The following is a 20,234-nucleotide window of genomic DNA, read 5'->3' as shown; positions in this document are numbered from 1 at the left end:
GAAAGAAAAGGCGGAGCAGTAACAACGAAAACATCCAGAATCCAGACCCACAATGTCCGGTGGTCCCGACGCTCGTGGGCGTCCTGCGTCAGTTGAACCAAAATGGCTGCCGCACCGCTCAGTTGCAGTGTTCGTTTTGTTTGGCTGCCTCACCCCCCCCCCCCTTCACCCCCGGTGGGCGGGGCCGCTGCGGGGCTCGAGTCACATGATCCGCGCATAGCCAGGCTGACCAATTCCAATATGGTGGCCAGCCTGGCAGGTCTACGGTTCCTGTTGATGATATTGTTGTTCTGCGGGATCGGATACGGCGCCTGCAGCCGGGAAGCTCCGCAGGTTCTGGGGCTGCGACTGGAAGACCCGGCGGGTCTGGTGTGCATGAAGGATCGCATCATCTCGGCGCCAGAAGGAGCCACGTTCAAGCTCCGTCTCTTCGGGGCTGTTCTGAATGGAAGCTGGCCGTTGGTGGCGTTCGCAGGGGCGGCTGGCGGAGCGGCGGGGGCGGTCGGCGACGCGCCTGACCCGTGCGAACGGGAGTCCAACCGCAAGGAGTCCGCTTTCCAGGCGGTCGGCGAGGTCGTCCCGGATGAGCGGACCAGCGGGCTGCTGACGGTGGAGGTGCAGCGGGGGAGCGTCTCAGCAGGAGCCGCTGGCAGCGCGCGGAGGCTCCACCACCTGTGCGTGTCGATCGGAGAGAAATGGGCTTCTGTGGGCCCGGACAAGCTGCGGGTGAATACCGACAGGGGTCTGCCCGCGGACTACATCCCGTCGTGGGGTCTGGCCGTGCTCATAGTGCTGCTGCTGCTGGTGTGCGGGCTGCTGAGGACGGTGAACCTGAGCCTGCTGTGGCTGGACCCCGTGGAGCTCTACGTCCTCCACAGCTGCGGTTCCGAGGAGGAGAAACGAGCCGCCAAGCGTCTGGAGCCAATCAGGAGGAGGGGGAACTTCCTGGTGAGTTTCTCACCTGGTGGAGGAGTGTGTGTGTGTGTGTGTGTGTGGGGGGGGGGGTTACAGGTGAGGATGTGTTTACCTTAATGTCTGTCTTCCCTCCAGACCTGCTCTCTGCTGTTCCTGTGTGTGGTGGGACACTCGGCCCTGGGGGTCCTCCTGTACCGGGCGCTGGGCTCCATCCTCTCCGCCGTGTTCACCAGCGGCATCCTCATCTTCCTCCTGGCCGAGCTGGCTCCTCACATCCTGTGCTCCGGTTACGGCTTCCAGCTGGCGCCGGCTCTGACCTGGCTGGCCCAGGTCTGCATGGTGCTCACCTTCCCCCTGTCCTGCCCCCTGGGGCTGATCCTGGACCTGGGGCTGAGGAGGGACATCAGCACCTGCGGGATCAGGGAGAGGGCCATGGAGATGATCCGCACGAGCGTCAACGACCCGTACAGGTAGGGAGTAAGCTGAGCTGGTCAATTGTTTATTAATTACATCATGAGTCAGGAAAAACTCCAAAAATAAACATCAAAATGTTGTTTCAAGCTGATCCTTCATCCTCCTCACTGTCTAATTATGAAATGTGAGATTCGGGATCAGAACCGGTCCTGGTTTTAGATCTCACTGATGGACTGAAACACAACAACGTAATGGTCAGAAAATCATCACGAGGCTTTTTTATCAGCTGCTCCTCTATGTTTAATGTTTTTATTAAAATGATTGACACATTCAGATGCTTTGATTGACACTTAAATCCTGACTTTTAACACCACGTTTACATTAACAGAAGTTCAGTGTGACGTTGACCTCGACTACTGAACATTAATGGAGGGAAAACTTGACTTGGACTCGCCCACTAAAACTGTGACACATGATTTGGACTAATACTCGAGACACGACTTGGACCAGGTCTTGAGATTTGCCTCTGACTTACCTTCTAAAGAGGTGAGACGTTACTCGGATTTGTCCCATAAAAACTTTAGACTTTACTCGGACCAGGTCCAAAGAAACAGCAACGTGATGCGGACTAGTCGTCTAATGACTTTGAGACTTGTTCTACGACTTGTCTCACTTTGTCCAAAAGACCTGAGACTTGACCTGGACTACCAATCTAGAAACATGACTCAGTCTTGGTTTAAGGAAATGACTTGGACTTGGTCCAAATGTCTTTAGACTTGACTTGGACTTGTTTCCATGACTTGACTCACTTTGTCCAAAAGATGTGAGACTTGACCCGGACTTGTCATCTAAAGACATGCTTCTGTATGCTGCTGTAGCAAAAAAATGTCCACTCGGGGATTAATAAAGTACCTACTTACCTACCTACCTACTCCGCATTGCTTCAAGGACGTGACTTGGACTTGGTCCAAAGACATAACTCAAACTTGGTCCAGAAGACTTGAGACTTTTTGGAGACTTAACTGGACTTGGTTCTAAGGATGTGATTTGAACTTGGTCTAACAGGCTTGACTTGGACTTGAACGAGTGTGACTCAAACCTAGTTCAAGGATGTGACTAGGACTTGGTTCAAAGACATGACTGACATTGACACTTTTTTGACATTTGACTTGTACTTGGTCCAGAAGAATTGAGACTTGACTCGGACTTGGTCCAAATATCTTGAGATTTGACTTTGACTTGTTCTCTGAAGACTTCAGACTTGACACAAACCTGCTCCAAAAACCTTGACTCAGTCCAGAAGAGTTGAGACTAGACTTGAACTTGGCTCAAACACATGACTTAGACTTGGTGCAGAAGACTTGACTTGGCCAAACCTCTTTAGACTCGTCCTCTAAAGACTTCAGACTTGGTCCAAAAAGACTCGACTCAGACTAGGTCTAAAGATGCGACTCGAATTTAGTTCAAATACGTGAGACTTGACTCTGACGTAATCCAGAATAGTCTAGACGTGACTCTGACTCGTCCCTGAAAGCGTGAGACTGTTGAGATGTGACTCGGTGCCTCCGGTCCGTGTCGTGTGCAGTGAGTTTGTGAAGGAGGAGTTCAGCCGCGGGTCGCTGCGCAGCAAGACGGTGGAGGACATCCTGACGCCTCTGAAGGACTGCTTCATGCTGCCCAGCTCGGCCGTCCTCGACTTCTCCACCATGTCCGAGATCATGCAGAGCGGCTACACCCGGGTTCCCATCTACGAGGAGGAGAGGTGGGAGCGGCGACTCGGCCCTCGCGTGGCTTCGCATTTATCTGAATCAGTAAACAGGACATCTCGAAGTCAAATTCGAGTTTTTAAAGCCACTTTGATCAAATTTAAAACTTCATATTTACAAATCTGCAAAACATATTTTCACTGGAAGTCTTTTTTTTTTTTTTTTATTGAAACAACAGTGAGTGAAAACATGTTTTACATTCAGGTGGATACAAACTATTTGTAGTTGCTGGTGTCAGCTTCTTTTTTTTTTGTTTGTTTGTTGCTAATTACTCGTTATAGTTGCTGTATATCAAAACAATCAATAGGAAAAACAAGAAATGTAAATTACTGCATAGTGAATTTATCATTTTTGTAAATAAATTATATTTTCTTTTTTTAGGTTTTCCTTTTGTTTTCTCTCCAAATTTGACCAGTTAATGAGCAGAAAGTTGTTTCAGAGCTCGTGTTTATTTTGATAACCGTCATCGACATGTGTGTGTGTGTGTGTGTGTGTTTGTTTGGTGTCCTGCAGGTCCAACATCGTGGAGATCCTGTACGTAAAGGACTTGGCTCTGGTGGACCCGGACGACTGCACCCCCATGACAACCATCACCAAGTTCTACAACCACCCGCTGCACTTCGTCTTCAACGACACCAAACTGGACGCCATGCTGGAGGAATTCAAGAAAGGTGAGCTGGATGTTAGTTTTCTGTCGGCCGTTCTGAAAATATTTCCATCCTTCATTAGATATTAGGTCTCAAAAAGCTTTTTTTGTTATAGGGGTGGCTTATCTGTTTGATTGACAGCCCTGTCGTGGAGCTGGGTTTAGGTGGGCGGGGCATAGTGTCCTCGGGTTCCCTCCCCAGCTCGTCCAAATATGGTCATGTCGGGCTCCAAAATAGCAAGACGGTGACGATGGAAATGCCGAACTCGAGGCCACTTTAACTTAATTTTTTTAGCCTGTATTTGTCCACATTTTGGTAAATTGTCATTAAGAATAAGCCAAATTATCTCTGAGCAGTTATTTTATGCAGCGCAACAATAAAAGAAGCGACAACTATCAGTTTTGATACTGAGTTAAACTAAAAACTTGAAGTTTCTCAGGCAAGTTCTGCATTGATAAGAAGGGCTTTTTTTTTTCTACGATTTCAAAAGAGATTTATGAACTCTTAACTCAAAATAAACGCAGGAGAACATGCCTGTATTAAATACAAAAAAATGTGTATCACCACTGTGTTGAGTTATGGCTCAGTTTGTCTCCATTCATGTCTATAAAATAGTTTGAAAACCTGAAATGTCGACAAAACCAGGCCTCTTGCATTCAATACTGAACTGACCCTTAAAAGAGAAAGGATCTCTTTGAAATAACCCTTTTGACCTTTGACCTGTCCCGTTCCGCCAGGCAACTCTCACATGGCGATCGTCCAGAAGGTGAACAACGAGGGGGAGGGCGATCCCTTCTACGAGGTGCTGGGACTGGTCACCTTGGAGGACGTCATCGAGGAGATCATCAAGTCGGAGATCCTGGACGAGTCCGACGGCTACCGTGAGCGTCCCGCTAGCGCGTCAGCTGCTTCGGCGTCTGGTCTGACGTCTTTCTTTACCTCCCGTCTCGTCTCCTCCCGCAGTGGACAGGAAGGTGAAGCGGCCCCTCGCTCAGCTGGAGATTCCTCTGGAGCCCCGCAGCATCCACGAGGAGTTTTCTCTCTTCAAGCCCCACGAAGGAGAACCCAAGATCCGCACGTCCCCGCAGCTCCTGCTGGCCACCCACCGTTTCCTGTCCAGAGGTGTGTGTGTGTGTGTGTGTGTGTGTGTGTGTGTGTGTGTGTGTGTGTGTGTGTGTGTGTGTGTGTGTGTGTGTGTGTGTGTGTGTGTGTGTGTGTGTGTGTGTGTATGTGTGTGTGTGTGTGTGTGTGTGTGTGTGTGTGTGTGTGTGTGTGTGTGTGTGTGTGTGTGTGTGTGTGTGTGTGTGTGTGTGTGTGTGTGTGTGTGTGTGTGTGTGTGTATATAAACGTATATATATATGTGTGTGTGTGTGTGTGTGTGTGTGTTGTTTTTTACCTCACACATGAATAGTCACAGTTTAACGCAGCACATGTAATGATTGTGTTGCTGTCGAGCACTTTTGGTCAGAAGAAGCCACAGGTTTGGTGGAAAAGGAGCTTATTTAGACAAATTGATTGTTTTGGCTCTGCTGTGGCTCAGACGGCAGAGTGGGTTGCACACTAATCGGAAGGTTGGTGGTTCGATCCCCAGCTCCTCCTCTCTCTCTCTCTCTCTCTCTCTCTCTCTCTCTCTCTCTCTCTCTCTCTCTCTCTCTCTCTCTCTCTCTCTCTCTCTCTCTCTCTCTCTCTCTCTCTCTCTCTCTCTCTCTCTCTCTCTCTCTCTCTCTCTCTCTCTCTCTCTCTCTCTCTCTCTCTCTCTCTCTCTCTCTCTCTCTCTCTCTCTCTCTCTCTCTCTCTCTCTCTCTCTCTCTCTCTCTCTCTCTCTCTCTCTCTCTCTCTCTCTCTCTCTCTCTCTCTCTCTCTCTCTCTCTCTCTCTCTCTCTCTCTCTCTCTCTCTCTCTCTCTCTCTCTCTCTCTCTCTCTCTCTCTCTCTCTCTCTCTCTCTCTCTCTCAGTCCACATGCCTAAGTGTCCCTGAGCAAGACACTGAACCCTGAATGTGTTCCTGATGGCAGCACCCTGCATGGTGATCTGTCTCATTAGTGGGTGAATGGGAAAAACCATGTTAAAGCGCTTTGAGACCAAAAGGTGATAAAGCACTATACAAGTACAGACCATTTACCATGTACTTTTGAACACCGTCAGGTTGTTTAATGTACAACTTTATTTTGTAAAGTAACTAAAGCTGTAAAATAAACATGGTGGAGTAAGAAAGAAAAAAATACCCCGGTGAAGTACCTTTTTAAACGCTTCTGTACTTGAGTAAATGAGTATAGTTTCCTGCACAGACACTCGAGTTGACCGTATGCTGTGCCTCTTTACCTTTGACCCCCGTAGAAGTGGAGCACTTCAGCCCGGCACGCGTCTCCGAGAAGGTCCTGTTCCACCTGCTCCGTCACCCCAGCGTCAACCAGGAAGTCCACTTTGATCCCAGCAACCGGTTGAGTCCGGATCATTATCTGTACACCCGCAACCACCCGGTGGACTACTTCATCCTGCTGCTGCAGGTAGGGGACACGGACCGCGGCTGCGGCGGGGTCGCGACGTATGAATATCGGCGGTTGTCATACCATGCACATGTGCTCATTACGGGTACAGGAAAGGAGTTTGTTTGTTTGTTGCCAGGGCCGCGTGGAGGTGGAGATCGGGAAAGAGGGGCTGAAATTCGAAAACGGTGCGTTCACGTACTACGGCGTGTCGGCTCTGACGCTGCCCTCTTCAGGTGAGGTCACAAACGGCGAGGTGCGAAGGGGCTGACGTTTTAAATCCACCCAAAAAAACAGATTTTACAAACACTGACACTTGGCTTTTTAACGACTGTATTTTAATCCTTCAAATATTGGTATCCGCATCGGTCGGGCTGCAGAAGAAATAACGAGGTCAAATTTAGGTTTGTCCTTGTCGTGCAGTAAATTGCAGATTAGTTTTTGATTACGTGTTGTGTCTGTGGAATAACAGTGAACGGCAAATATTGTTTGTTTTTGTAAATGAGCACAAAAACAACAACAAAAAATCACTCGATCATCCGACTAGCTGCAAATTGATTTCCTGTCAGTTGTTAGATTAATGAACTACTCATCTCAGCTCTAATCTTGCGTATACGATTAATAAAAGTATTGATTTTCTTTTTTTGGTATGATTTCAGTGCATCAGTCTCCGGTGTCGACCCAGCGTCACTCTCCCAGGGATCCATTCGAGTCAGCAGGAGCCACCAGCCCGTCCAGTTATTGTCCCGACTACACCGTCCGAGCTCTCACTGACCTGCAGCTCATACGGGTGTGTGTGTGTGTGTGTGTGTGTGTGTGTGTGTGTGTGTGTGTGTGTGTGTGTGTGTGTGTGTGTGTGTGTGTTTACACCCTGATAGCTGTCACATCCATAAAGACACACACTCATTCAAACAATAAAAATTTTATTGAAACAGGTTAGTGAAATTCAAAGAGCTTTAAAAATGAATGAGCTGCTAAAAATGGAAACCGTAAAACAAATTTGAACTTATCTGCTGAAAAAAGTAACTACAGAAACAGTGAAGTTGAGAATGTGTACATATAGATTTAAATTTAAAAAGCGAAAGGGTGCAGAATTTTTTATTTTTTTTATTTTCATATAAACAAAACATGTTCTTTAATTCAGCTCATTTGTACCAAGGAGGTAGTTTAATAAATGAATCGTAAATTAAAATACGATTTATAGTTTTGTTACTTTTCATCTTTTTAACCCTGTTGACGATATATAACTTTAATAAATGTGTCGGTAATTAATTGCATTAAACTGTGACTTTAAGGCGAGTTAACCATATTAGATTAAACAAGATTAATCACAGCCGGGGGGAGCTGTACTCGTTATTGTTTTTCCAGTTCCTGAGAAATTATACTTTTCTAATAAAATCGTATTTAAAAAAGAAAAAGAAAAAAAAGACAGATTTAAAAACTCCAAATAAATAAACAATGGCCATAAGTCGTTTATTAACAGTTTAGTGTGTGCGCGTTGCAGGTGACACGTCTGCAGTATCTGAACGCTCTCATGGCATCGCGCGTCGGCCAGAGTCCAGATCCTCCCGAGATCAAGATCCTGCCCAACAGTCAGACCAAGCTGCTCAACGACAGAAACACCACCCAAGGTAGGTTTTCTCCCGAAAACGCCGGCCGACGCGCCCCAGGTCTGCTGCCCCGCCGAACCTCAGGAACTAACTTTGTGGGGTTTTTTTTTGTTTTTTTTTAGGAATGTGCCGTTCCTGTTTGGCTTCAGCTGAAATTAATTTTCTCTTTCTCTTTCTTTTCCCTCCTTGCGTGCCTCCGTGTCTTCCTCTCTCCTCTGGCCCGTCCAGAGTTTCCTGTAAACTTTTCATTCTTTGATACCATCGAGAACTACTGTTAGTGGTTGTTTTTTTTTGTTGTTGTTGTTGTTTTTTGCATGAGGTAAATGAAACAAAGCAGCCTGTACATACAGCACACTCGCACACTGACGCAGGAATAATGTCCCGCTCCTGGACTGTTTTCCGAGAGGGCGTCATTCACACTCGCCGTTTCTTTACGACGCGCAGGCGTGCATGTGCGCTTCTGTTTCTTCATCCTCCTTCCTGCTTTTACCTGAAATCCTCTCGCTTTACTCTTTTGTGTCGGAAGGTGACGAACGGTGTCCTCTGGTGGCCATGTCGGAGGACCGCGGCTTTCAAAAACCAGATATTTTAAAAGGATAATTCCGGTTTATTTCAACCTGGTGTACGAAGTGCGATCAAAAGGTTTCCGAGACTGTCGCGTACGAACGAAGTGCGGCTCAGCGAGGAAGTGTTCCGGGTGTCGTCTCTCGATCGACATCGGCAGCTGAGTTCCGCGCGTTAACGCGACCGCCGGTACGTGAACGTTTGCGATTTCACCGCGGATCTGAAAACCGGAGCAGCGAAACATCAAGATTTTAGGGGGGGGGGGGGGGGAATCGTCAACACTGCCTCTTACAGCCGAGTGTTCCTGAGCCCACGCAGTGATTTCCACCGCAGAATCATGGCTGTTTTTAAAGCAGCTCAACCTGAGGGCCCGAAGATCACAGTCTCGTCCGTTGCATCAGATTTTGGGTAAAAAAATTTGGGGGGGGGAACAGAAACGAGTCGCAAGGAGACAAATCAAGTGAGTTTCTCTGGGTTTCTAAATACGCAGTAACGGACAGGTAACTGAAACAAACTGACAAAGAGGGAAGAAGAGAGAAGAAGAGCACACGGACTAAATACAGCAGGGGGGGGGGAAGGACAACGAGGGACAGGTGAAACTAATCAGGGGGGCCAGCAATCATACAAAAGGGACAGGAAGTGAAATGCGCAGCGCGTCGAAAACGGGCGAGTTTCTCAACCTCAACAACACAACCGTAGCTCCTCACAGGATTTGCCTCCCCGCGACTTCTTCCTGTTCACCCAAAAATCTCGACGTCTCTCTGCTCCGGCTTCAAGTCGGCGTCGGAATCACAAACGCTCACGTGCCAGCGGTCACGCCGACGCGCGGAGCTCGGGCGCTGGACGCCGATCGAGGGACGACGCCCCGGAACACCTCCTCGCGAAGGTCGCCGCCTCCTGCCGCCCCGTGTGCGTCGCCGCCGCGCTGCAAAGAAGCGAAGAGTCGCGCAAAACGGCGTCACTGCAGCTCCCTGCAGCTTCAAATACGAAAAAAAAACAACAACAAAAACTTCTCTTTTACACAAATCGCTCAAAACGTTTGATTTGAAGTCCGACTGCTCAGCAATTTGCTTAAAACAAAAGGCTCACCTGTAGCTTTGACAAAACGATGAAATAGTGCGTCAGCTAATACGTCGCTGCTCCTCGCTGCAGTTCGTGCAGAAGACCTCGGAGGACACGTGACGTCACCATCAGTAGCGCACAAAAAGAAAAAGACACAAACGATGGCACAAAGACAATCAAACGATTTCAAATGAGGCGAAAGTTTTGCCTTCATTTCGACTCGCTGCATAAAGAGCGGCTTCTTCTTCTACTCCTTAAACTCCGGCTCTTCTTCGTCGCTCTCTCGCTCTCTCTCGTGCCATCTTTTAATGTCTCTCCGTACGCCCGCCCCCTTTCCATCACCTGTGTGTTTGTCCCAGTGTGATGACATCACCCCTCACTCACCTTAGCTCTCCTCTCATTGGTCGGGGTTCCCACAGGTGACAGCAGAGCCCAGGAGAGCTCCACAGAAGAGGAGGCTCATGGGTAGTGCGGTTCTGTCCGCCCGTGGTTAAAATAAAACAAAAACCTTGCTCCAAATAAGTAGAGATTTTTTGTTGTTGTTGTTGTTGTTTTGTTTTTATTGATGAATCATCTATGGCTGGAACGTAGTTTTTGGACAAGACTGGAGTGAGAGTAATTTTATCTGTTACGTAGATCCGCTGCTCATCTCCATTCTTTATTGTGCTTTTTCCACTGCGATGATTATTATATGTTGTTTTATACACTTAGGAATATATTTGTGTATGTATATAAATTTAAATATAGCGTGACCAGAAACAGGAAGGAGAAACCTTTAAAAAAAAAAAAAAAAAAAAAAAAAAGTCTTCATCCTAAAACGAGGCGTCGTCTTCATCAGAGCTGCAAGTAAACACAAACACGGTGTGAGGAAGCTAATAACACAACAAACGGTTAGGGCATGTCATGTTTTTGTGGAATAAAACCGTTGAAATTTCACTTAGTTTTCTAAAAAAAAATATATATATATATATATATATATATGATGCATTTATTTTGGACTGAAACAATGAACCAATTTGTGTTTTGGTTTTTAGTGTAAATAGTTTGTTCTTAACAGTAACTTAAAGACAAATTGAAATTTTTTGACTTCCTGTTTCTCGCCACTGTATATAAATACATTTTTATTTTCATCTGGCGGTGCCTCTTCCAGGTTTAGCCTTCTGTACTAAACTCGTTGCATTGTCATTCCTCACTCTTGCCTGTCTGGGTGCCAAAGCTGTGTGTGTGTGTGTGTGTGTGTGTGTGTGTGTGTGTGTGTGTGTGTGTGTGTGTGTGTGTGTGTGTGTGTGTGTGTGTGTGTGTGTGTGTGTGTGTGTGTGTGTGCGTGTGTGTGTGTGTGCGCGCGCGTGTGCTGAGGCATCCGTCCGTTTGAAACAAAAAAAAAACATTTAAGTTGGCAGATTTGCACATTTAAATTTGTGCACTGGGGAAAAAGTATTTAGCCATTTTGCGAGATGAGGTACGTCCAGATTTTTATACCTTCGTGCAACTTTGTCGTCACACACAGACGTTTGCGGCCCAAAAAAAAAAACCAAACTAAAGTCTTTAACTTTTGTTGGTATAAGCTGTACGTTAGAAAATGAAAAACAACTTTTTACTTGAGATCCCGCAAACCAGTTCAACTTCAGATAGAAGTCCCGTTATTGAAGTTGAATAGATTTGCCATGAATTCTGGGGTAAAATTACACTCTTTGGCATTTGGCTGACTCAGCATCTTTCATTCCAGCAGCGTTTTTTTTTTTTTTTTTCTTTTACTTAAAAATGTTCTCGAAAACCTGATTTAAGCAAAACCTTAACCTAAATTCACATCAAGCACGCAACACAGAAATAAATCTGTGGTCCAGCAGGGGGCGCTCTGATCTCAAACTATGTGATTTCAACTGGAAGTCAGATTTCATGTCGTTGAACAGCTTTCAGTTGTTGGCCCGCGTCATATTTACATTCCCGTTCACGCATGTCTGTTTCGTCTATGACTGCGTGCGTTTGCGCGAGAGGAACATGCAAATGTTTCTTCACTACATGTCAGCAAGGCGAGCCTCCAGTCTTCACTCCGTAACCCATGTTGTCTGTTGATATTCTAACGTGCATTTTAAGCATCTGTCAGTCACTGTTGCATGTTTGTAAACATGTGGAATATGTCAGAAATGGCCTCTTAAACAACCTCAGTGCCCCTCCCCCCCTGAAACTAATATAATAATAATAATAATAATAATAATAAGTAGGAAAAAGGACTGGATAAAAAAAAGCCTGTGTGTTAATGGAAAGCTTTGGATTGCTTCAGGTCGATCTCAATGAAATACTCGCGTCATATGTTGGTTGGAAAAGTAACGCTATCGTTCACTCTGTGAAATACGACTTCATGTGACGACTCTGTAAAGAAAAAAGTAGGAGATAAAATAATGCACTTGTTCTGTGCAAGAATTCAAGTTTTACTTATCCTTTAAGTCCGAGGTCGTTTAGGATTCGGCTCTGTATCAACCGTGTTACATTGGCGCCATTTGCCTCTTTTGTATTTTGATTCCATGAGTGTTTGATTTATTCAGTGTTATCACTCGACCAAATCGCCATATTCCAGGAGAATTTTTTTTGTTTGTTTGTTTTTTTGACTGTGATTCGGAGTAAATATTTTTCTGCAGTTTTACTTATATTTTTCTTGTAATGCGTTTATTTCTATTGGTATCAAGAGAATGAATGTACAAAGATAATCATGACTTTGTGCTACTTAAACTGATTTGAGATGTGTTTTTTTTGGGGGGGAGGGGAGGGGCGGTGATGATGATGTGGAGAATTGTGTATTAATATATGACTGCTTAGAGTATAATATGAGGATGTAGTTTATAGGTAAAAAGTCTCAGTTTTCAGGTACAACAGCACTGTCGCCACGAGAGTTACTGAGAACTGAACTGATTAATCAATTCCTCTTTCTGTCCAAGTTACATTTGTATAGAAACTCTGTTTTCTTTTAGTTTTTCCCGGAATGCTGCCAGTTTTGGGTGCATTGAGAGTCCATTGTATTTAACAATTTCAAAAATTTCTTAGAAAATAAACTCAATCCTGTTCTAAATGATATTTGTGTTTGCCTTTTCTATTTACACAAAGACATTTACTTCATGTGGATATTTTTCACTGAGCAAGATAATTGACTCGTTTCAACTGCTTTAAACACAGTTTATTTCCGTGACATTTTTATAACCTACTATGCTAACGAAATACTGATGACATACGATGCAATGAAAGTTTTACGACATCCTATTGTATACTGTGAATTGTCATATAGCGCATCTGGCCTGGGAAAGCATCGGGATCCCCCAGGATGAGGTGGAAAATGTTGACGGGGAGAAGGAAGTCTAAACTTGCTCAACCTGTTGCCCGGATGAAAAGGATGGGTGGACTATTGTATGATATTTTTGTGACATACATTTTCTTGATTCTTGTAGTTCTGGGTTTTGTACCCTCATGGTTGAAATGCACTTATTGTAAGTCGCTTTGGATAAAAGCATCAGCTAAATGAAATTAAATATAATGTAATACTACACTTAGAAAAACTATACAGTACTACGAAATTTTTTACAGCATGATATAGTATGACTTTTTTATCATATTTTGGACGACATGCTATAGTATGACTTTTTTTTCATATTTTGGACGACATGCTATAGTATGACTTTTTTATCACATTTTGGACGACATGCTATAGTATGACTTTTTTTCACATTTTGGACGACATGCTATAGTATGACTTTTTTCATTTTTGGACGACATTTATAGTATGACTTTTTTATCATATTTTGGACGACATGCTATAGTATGACTTTTTTATCACATTTTGGACGACATGCTATATGACTTTTTTTCACATTTTGGACGACATGCTATAGTATGACTTTTTTTTTTATCATATTTTGGACGACATGCTATAGTGACTTTTTTTTCACATTTTGGACGACATGCTATAGTATGACTTTTTTTTTTTTATCATATTTTGGACGACATGCTATAGTATTTTTTTTTTATCATATTTTGGACGACATGCTATAGTATGACTTTTTTATCACATTTTGGACGACATGCTATAGTATGACTTTTTTATCACATTTTGGACGACATGCTATAGTATGACTTTTTTTTATCATATTTTGGACGACATGCTATAGTATGACTTTTTTATCACATTTTGGACGACATGCTATAGTAGAGACTTTTTTGTCATATTTTGGACAACCTACTATAGTATAGTATGAGTGTATCACAGAGCCCACAGTGTCACGTTTTCACACACATACAGTATATGAATAGTGTTGCTGTTATGATAACAACCTTAAACTCACCTGAATGCTATTTGACAACACTGTAGCTGTCTGATATTGTTTGTACCGTGTCTGAGCTTATATTCAAGTCATTTCTGAAGAACATAAGTGGCGAAAATATGATGGAAAAGCCTCGAAAAATTTGCAGTGTGGCTTTAAGATTCGTGACACCATGTCTCCACTTTAACCAACACAAACATGAGGGGAAATTATGTCATTTCAAAGACAGGAAGTCACCATAGACATATTGAAAACCCGACAGATTTATTTTTTAAAGTAAAAAGTTAAATTACACTTTATAAATGTCATTTATTGTAATTCTAGATTAGCATACCACACAATATACTGATCTGTGTTACAAGAGCCCGACTGCTGATGTTTCCTTCTTGTGGCAGGAAGTGTTTTTTTTTATACACCTTATTAATCCCCGAGGGGAAATTTCTTCACTACAGCAGGGGGGAGATGCTGCAGCAGGCTGCCACTAGCGCGGTGCCAGTGGTGATGGTTGAACAAAGTATCGCCTCTCTTTCATTTGTATTCAACAACAACTTCCTTCTATAAATTATAATGAGGTTGTTAGAAAGGCTCTTATGACCGTGTAGGCTTGTTAGGGCCCGAGCACAGGTGCGAAAGCCATATTGTATTTCGTAAAAATGTTCTTGGTAGTTCTTCTCCTTACGTAAAGTGATTTGCCTTTTTGGAGGCTTTATCATATTCAAAAACTCATGAAAGTGAATACACATGTCTCCCGGCAAAAAATGTAGTATTCTAGTGGAGTCGCAAATGGGCGCGCCCCCTAAAGAGATGCATAAAAGTCATACTATAGCATGTCGCCCAAAATATGAAGAAAACTCATAACCGTGTTGTACAAAATATCATAAAAAAGTCATACTATAGCATGTCATCCAAAATATGACAAAAAAAAATTCATACCATAGTATTATTCACAAATGTGTGTGAAGACATTTGACACTATGGGCTCTGCGTTAGAAGCAGCACAACACAAGTGTCTCATGATCTGAACTTGGGATTTCCTCAGCTTTGACCTTTTTAGAGCCGCGTTTTAAAGTAAGATTAAAATGTTTGTGTTTTCATTCAATTAGCTGCTTTGAATTATTACATCTTGTTATTTGTGACTTTTTGCACCTGCACTATTCACAAGCAAACGTGAGGGTTTTTTGATTCACTTCCCGTAGGTGGGGGAAAGTTTTTTCTGGGTCAAATGAGGTAATGGTGTCTGACATTTCTGGTCAAATTCGTTTCACACTCATTCAGCACAATGTTGAAATGTGGGTTTGTAGGAAAACCCGTCATGGCAACAGGAACTCATTTCAAGTTGAGGCAGAGACACAAAAATTCCCCAGATAAAAAAAAAAAAAAAAAATGTGAGGCTAAATTTCTGAAAATCTAAAAGTCTAAAAAGATGCACAAACTGAACACTTACATGTAGGGAACACTTATCTACAGATACAGATGCTAAACTGGAAAACAGCAAAGAATTTACTTTCTTGAAGGTCTCCCTTTTTATTATTTATAAACATTTAATAGTAATCTGAGAATTAAGTATATATTTTAGGTGTTAACAGTCATAACTTCTCCATATTTTTAGGGATGTTTCCAAGCCAATATTAAAGATCAGTATTTGGGCCGATCAAAACATTTTTTTAACCGAGTGATAATCGGCCATGTTGAGTGATATTTGATATTTGACACGCGACATGGTTTCTGATGTCATCGAGAGAGAAAACAAACGTGTAACATTTAACAGGAAGTGGAAGCTGCTGTAAAAAGGCACGCTCAAGAGTGACATTTTCAGTCTACCTGCACGACGAGGAAGCCTCTGTGAAATCAGTGTCAGAGAAAGAATCATTTTAATTACATTTGATTGTAATTCAGCAGTTTCCATCAGGACAATGGACAAATTTGACCTTTCTCAAGCTGTGGACCGGTAAGTTCAACAAAAAGTATTTCAGAGCCTGTTGGTATTTAGTTTAAAAGCTTAATGCTGCCTTCACTGACACGACTGTCATAATTACAAATACAAAAATGTGATTTTTTAAAAAAAAAATTTTGTGGTCATTCTGAGTGTTAAAAGCTTTATGTTTTTTTTGTTTTTGTTTTTTTGGCAAGCTAACAGAGTTCAGAGTTCCCCAAAAAACGTGATCACAGCGTTGCATCCTAAATTTTTGTCTCTGAAACGAGAATATTTCACATTTCACTTCTCCTTTACAGCAAATTATAAAGCAAAAGATGAAGTCTACACTGATACAATGCATTGTATCACTAAATTGATGTCCATTTAAATATAATCTTTCATTCACTACTTCCTAATCATTAAGGGGAAAACAGTCTCACTGTAATACAAAGGGTAAATTCACCACATACATTTGACATTTAAAAAAAAAAAAAAAAAAATCCCTACATATTTTAACACCAAAATTACCAACAAAGTTAAATTATAACATTAATAAACAAGAATGATTTGAACTAAAAAGCTTTCTTCTCAACGGTAACTCAGGTTAGCTAGCAAAAAAAAATCTTTGAGAGAAAGTTCACACTCAACATGTAGTTTTTACTCGCACTATTTAACTCTTGACACTTTGTAAAAAAAAATTTTTTTTAAATAAAATAAAATTTTAAAAAAAGATGGGAACTTCTAACACTTATCCTGTGTTTAGGGCTTATATTAGAAAAACAACAACTTACTAATGCTGTGTGGAGTTAAAACTAATTTAGAAAAAAAGCACAATAAAAATAGAATTGAACAATTTCTATCTCCAATCGGAGAAGTTTCAGAAGAAACGTTCCCTCTTCGGTTGATTCTCCTCTCTGAACCTTTCCGCTGTAAATTCACAATATTAGTATATGTCATATTTATCTTTTTGTTGTATTTCAGCTCACTTGAATTGGAGGAAACCAAATGTGATATGAAGGTAAGTTTTTTGCTCCCATATTCTAATAGTTTTCTCTATACATGTACATTTATTGTCACTAAGACGCTGTAATTTAATTTGTAAGATGTGAATGTCTGTATGTATGACTGTATTTAAGACAATGAATGAACATTGCAAGACTAATCATTACCTCAGGGAGGCTACGCGTCAGAATTCCCTTCACATACATGTATTTTTACCGTCCGGTCGAGCAAATTAAAGTTACGTGTCCTATGTTGCATCATATTTTTGCCAGAAAATAACGCAGATGGAAGAAAACCAGCCGGAGCAGGAGGTTTGGAGCGAGACCTTCACACTCGACGAGGGCCTGGACCTGGAGGTTTCCTACAACAGGAGGACGTTGGAGAGCGTCGTGAGGCTGGTGCTGGCCGTGAACAGAATGACTGCGAGTCACTGCGGCTGCGAGCATCGTGCTGGTGAGGTGTGCAGCACCATCATCGACAACATGGTGGACGGTGGGTAAAAACAGACACACTATTTAAATACATGCTTGAAAGTCTCACATTTGGAGGGTTGTTTTTCTGAAGTCGGTTTCTTTAACAGCGGTTTCACCAGAGGAACTACGATCTACCTCAGGTTCCTGGCAGATTTTATTTCCAAAAATTCCCTGCTCGGCGGGGGTTCAGTAACTTTTCCAGATGCGCCTTGCAGCACATAGACTATGAATAAAAGTGGATGTAGCTTCAGGTCGGAAAAAATGAGGCCGATGCAGCTGCAATGCCACCGAGTGCCACTAGAGGTTGTCTCCAAAAAGCCTCCTGTTCCATTGACTCCAATTCAACTTCTCTCATGAAATTCTGTCAATAACATTTCTCCACAGGTTTTCTTTATGTCATTCATTAAATTCACTCTTGCAGATACATTTTCTGGCAGTCCATCTGAAAATAATCACGTCATTAATTAGAAAATAAGCTTCAAAAAGACGCGTGTTTACCGACTTCTGTCACGTTTCCAATCAAATCAGTCAGATTCAGTCAGTCAGCTGGCTCCTCCCTCAGCTCGTCCAAATATGGTCACTTCCTGCTCCAAACCGCCCCGAACTAGCAAGATGGTGACGGCCAAATTCCCAACTCGAGGCTTCATAACTTTTACAAGAAAAATGACCTTGCTATACTTATTATTTAGTGCTTCCTTTTCATGAAACCCAGTAACGCATTCCTCCCGTTGTCCACAGAAACCATCTTGAAGATGGTGAGGAACTCGTCCACCGGCAAGACAAGAGCCGTTTTCCAGCGCGTCAACAGTGTGAAGGAGTGCACACTCTGCGATCATTTACAGCGAAATGTCGTTGAGCAACCGGGAACTTTAAAACTGCAGGCCATCACTCTGCAAGGAGGAAACTGCCAAAGCAAAGGTACGAGGACCACAAGAACTTTTACAATGTTGTAATATATTAAAAGATCCGAATACAACACACCAAAACAACCGTGCAGTCATGTTCTCTCCGTGTTTTCCTCACTTCAGTGAATTTCAAGATGTCGAGGTACGTCACTACCTGCGTCTCTCCGGATGACGGTCTGACTGTTCTCCTGTCCATCACCAACGACTTGCACCTGTGCTGCGACATGGAAGAAGATAAAGCTGTGCTGACTCTGAAGGTGAGCACAGAAAAATATATATATTTACATCACTTCAGATGACATTACATGGACGAGAAATTCCGGGAAACGTATACTAACTTAAACAGAAAATCCTTGATAGTCTACACATTTTTTTGACATATTATCTCATAATTGGATAACATAAAATTCCAAAATTTTCACTTTATTTATTTGACTTCTCTCAAAACTTTGTGACTTTATAATGAAAAACATGGAGGGTTTACCACATCATTTTTACTCAGTAAGTCACATTAACTTTTAATATGATCTCAAAGTTTCATCTCATTATTTTGACTTACTGTGTAAAACTTTGACTTTTTATCTAAAAATCGGACTTTTTATCTCTTAACTTAACTTTTAATTTAAAGAGCGGAGGTTCTGTCTTATAATTAAAATATATATATTCAATTTGAAGTTTCCACACTTTGGTTTTATTTCATAATATAGATATTTTATCTCAATAGTTTGACTTTATCTTCCAAATGAGTTTTGTCATAATTTTAAGTTTTATATAATTCTTAGTTTTGTCATAATTTGAAATCTAATGCCAAACGTTTGAGTTTTAAGCCATAATTTTTAGTTATATGTTCAAATTTGATGCCATCATTTTGAGTTTTAAATCATAATTTCAAGTTCAATGTCACAATTTGAAGTTTTAAATCATAATTAAAAGTTTTTAGTCATGATTTTGCCTATTTACATTATAAATTTGATATACTAAGTTCAAATCTAGACTTTTTAACCCTTAATTTGCACCCCACAGTATTGATGTACCGTGATTATATTTTTTCCTTTTCACTGGCAGCAATGTCCTTCCATACCTATGAAATTACATTTTTCTGTTCATCTGTCTCCGTCAGAACTGTGACGAGAAGGCTTTAAAGAATATCAGCAGCGATGGAAACATGAACCGGTTCCTCTTCTACAAGAGAACCGAGGGAATCTGTCAGACCACCTTAGAGTCCGTAAAGTTCCGCGGCTGGTTCATCAGCACCTCCGACAACAGTGAAAACCAGCCTGTGGAAATGTGCCAGAGGGACTCTGGCGACCGCCAGATCTCCTTCAGAATGATTTAAAAAGTGTTGCAGGAGCTGAGTGCAGCTGAATGTCCACAGAATAAAGCTGATGATTGATAATTCACCACTAGATGGAGCAGTCCTCAGTTTGACTGCCTGAGCCTGGACAGTGTGATACTCTGAGGTAAAAAAAGCTAATGATTCAGTTCAGTTCACTAAAATTACTTTCACTTTATGAATTTGACTCTTATGCTACAGAGAAAAAAAACAAACACTTGTCATCTTATTTGGAGAAACTTGTAATTGGATATTCCTTAAAAATACTAGTTTTAATCTTTGAAAAGATCGACTATTCATGACTATTGCTCATGAAATGTAATAGAGTTCTATGAAATGTTGTATTGTGTTCTGCATGTAAAATATTACAAGTTTAACATGCCAAATTAGTAATATTTTCTGATTTAGTTTGCTTGTTCTTATGTATTTTACAAATGTTCAGAAAGCTTAGTATTTTGCATCAGTGCTTTAATTTCTGTCAAGAATAAATCAGCAAATATTTACTATTGTTTGTTGATTTGGGTTTAAAAAAAAACAACAACTATATTTATTTGATCATTTTCTGTTTGTTGCTGTAACATGGTCTTTGATAAATAAAAACATGTTTTATTTATTCTAAGGAAAAGTTCATCACACTTTCAGTACTTTTTTAAAAGGAAATCTGAGTAGAAGAATATTGATGTATTAAGTGTCATACAAGTCTTCAGATGAGAAATTTAATATCAAATGATATCATATATCATATTGGATTTCACTTTTGTATTTCAATTGCGTGACCAAAATAAAGTTTTTTTTAAATTTTTTTTATTATTGCTTAATCTGCTGATTATTTATGT

At 41.9% G+C, this 20,234-nt stretch overlaps 2 protein-coding genes across 3 annotated transcripts; both read left to right on the top strand.

The window, feature by feature from the left end:
* The first annotated feature begins 236 nt into the window (after positions 1 to 236).
* Positions 237 to 12,532, top strand: LOC138622095 (metal transporter CNNM3). 2 transcript variants are annotated; one of them, XM_069700609.1, is made up of 12 exons: positions 237 to 948; positions 1,051 to 1,385; positions 2,915 to 3,091; positions 3,609 to 3,766; positions 4,480 to 4,623; positions 4,706 to 4,864; positions 6,079 to 6,248; positions 6,367 to 6,463; positions 6,887 to 7,017; positions 7,732 to 7,858; positions 8,066 to 8,110; positions 9,883 to 12,532. In XM_069700609.1, exons 1-12 carry the CDS (start codon positions 241 to 243, stop codon positions 9,930 to 9,932), a joined length of 2,301 nt encoding a protein of 766 aa, XP_069556710.1. In that variant the 5' UTR covers positions 237 to 240; the 3' UTR covers positions 9,933 to 12,532. The 2 variants fall into 2 exon arrangements, with proteins under 2 accessions (XP_069556710.1, XP_069556719.1); XM_069700618.1 differs by lacking the exon at positions 8,066 to 8,110.
* A 3,076-nt stretch (positions 12,533 to 15,608) lies between these two features.
* il1b (interleukin 1, beta) lies at positions 15,609 to 19,722 on the top strand. Its single transcript, XM_069706779.1, has 6 exons — positions 15,609 to 15,718; positions 16,667 to 16,703; positions 16,960 to 17,179; positions 17,899 to 18,078; positions 18,189 to 18,322; positions 19,186 to 19,722. The coding sequence occupies exons 1-6, from the start codon at positions 15,684 to 15,686 to the stop codon at positions 19,399 to 19,401; spliced, it is 822 nt and encodes a 273-aa protein (XP_069562880.1). The 5' UTR covers positions 15,609 to 15,683; the 3' UTR covers positions 19,402 to 19,722.
* The last annotated feature ends 512 nt before the right edge of the window (positions 19,723 to 20,234 follow it).

Source organism: Brachyistius frenatus, unplaced genomic scaffold, assembly GCF_029030835.1.
Source record: "Brachyistius frenatus isolate BFR_SWC_R1_liver_20210118 unplaced genomic scaffold, ASM2903083v1 Contig_3, whole genome shotgun sequence".
In the NCBI taxonomy this organism is placed as follows: Eukaryota; Metazoa; Chordata; class Actinopteri; family Embiotocidae; genus Brachyistius; species Brachyistius frenatus.
The sequence above is the reverse complement of the archived record's forward strand: the minus strand, read 5'-3'. Positions and strand labels throughout refer to the sequence as shown.

What these genes read in the sequence shown, in the direction of transcription:
- il1b (XM_069706779.1), top strand. Translation starts at nt 15,684, where the DNA reads ATGGACAAATTTGACCTTTCTCAAGCTGTGGACCG. An exon ending in CTTTCTCAAGCTGTGGACCG is followed by an intron (nt 15,719 to 16,666) that starts GTAAGTTCAACA and finishes GTTGTATTTCAG; the next exon opens with CTCACTTGAATTGGAGGAAA. An exon ending in CATCGACAACATGGTGGACG is followed by an intron (nt 17,180 to 17,898) that starts GTGGGTAAAAAC and finishes CGTTGTCCACAG; the next exon opens with AAACCATCTTGAAGATGGTG.
- LOC138622095 (XM_069700609.1), top strand. Translation starts at nt 241, where the DNA reads ATGGTGGCCAGCCTGGCAGGTCTACGGTTCCTGTTGATGATATTGTTG. An exon ending in TCTGACGCTGCCCTCTTCAG is followed by an intron (nt 6,464 to 6,886) that starts GTGAGGTCACAA and finishes GTATGATTTCAG; the next exon opens with TGCATCAGTCTCCGGTGTCG. An exon ending in TGATACCATCGAGAACTACT is followed by an intron (nt 8,111 to 9,882) that starts GTTAGTGGTTGT and finishes GGGTTCCCACAG; the next exon opens with GTGACAGCAGAGCCCAGGAG.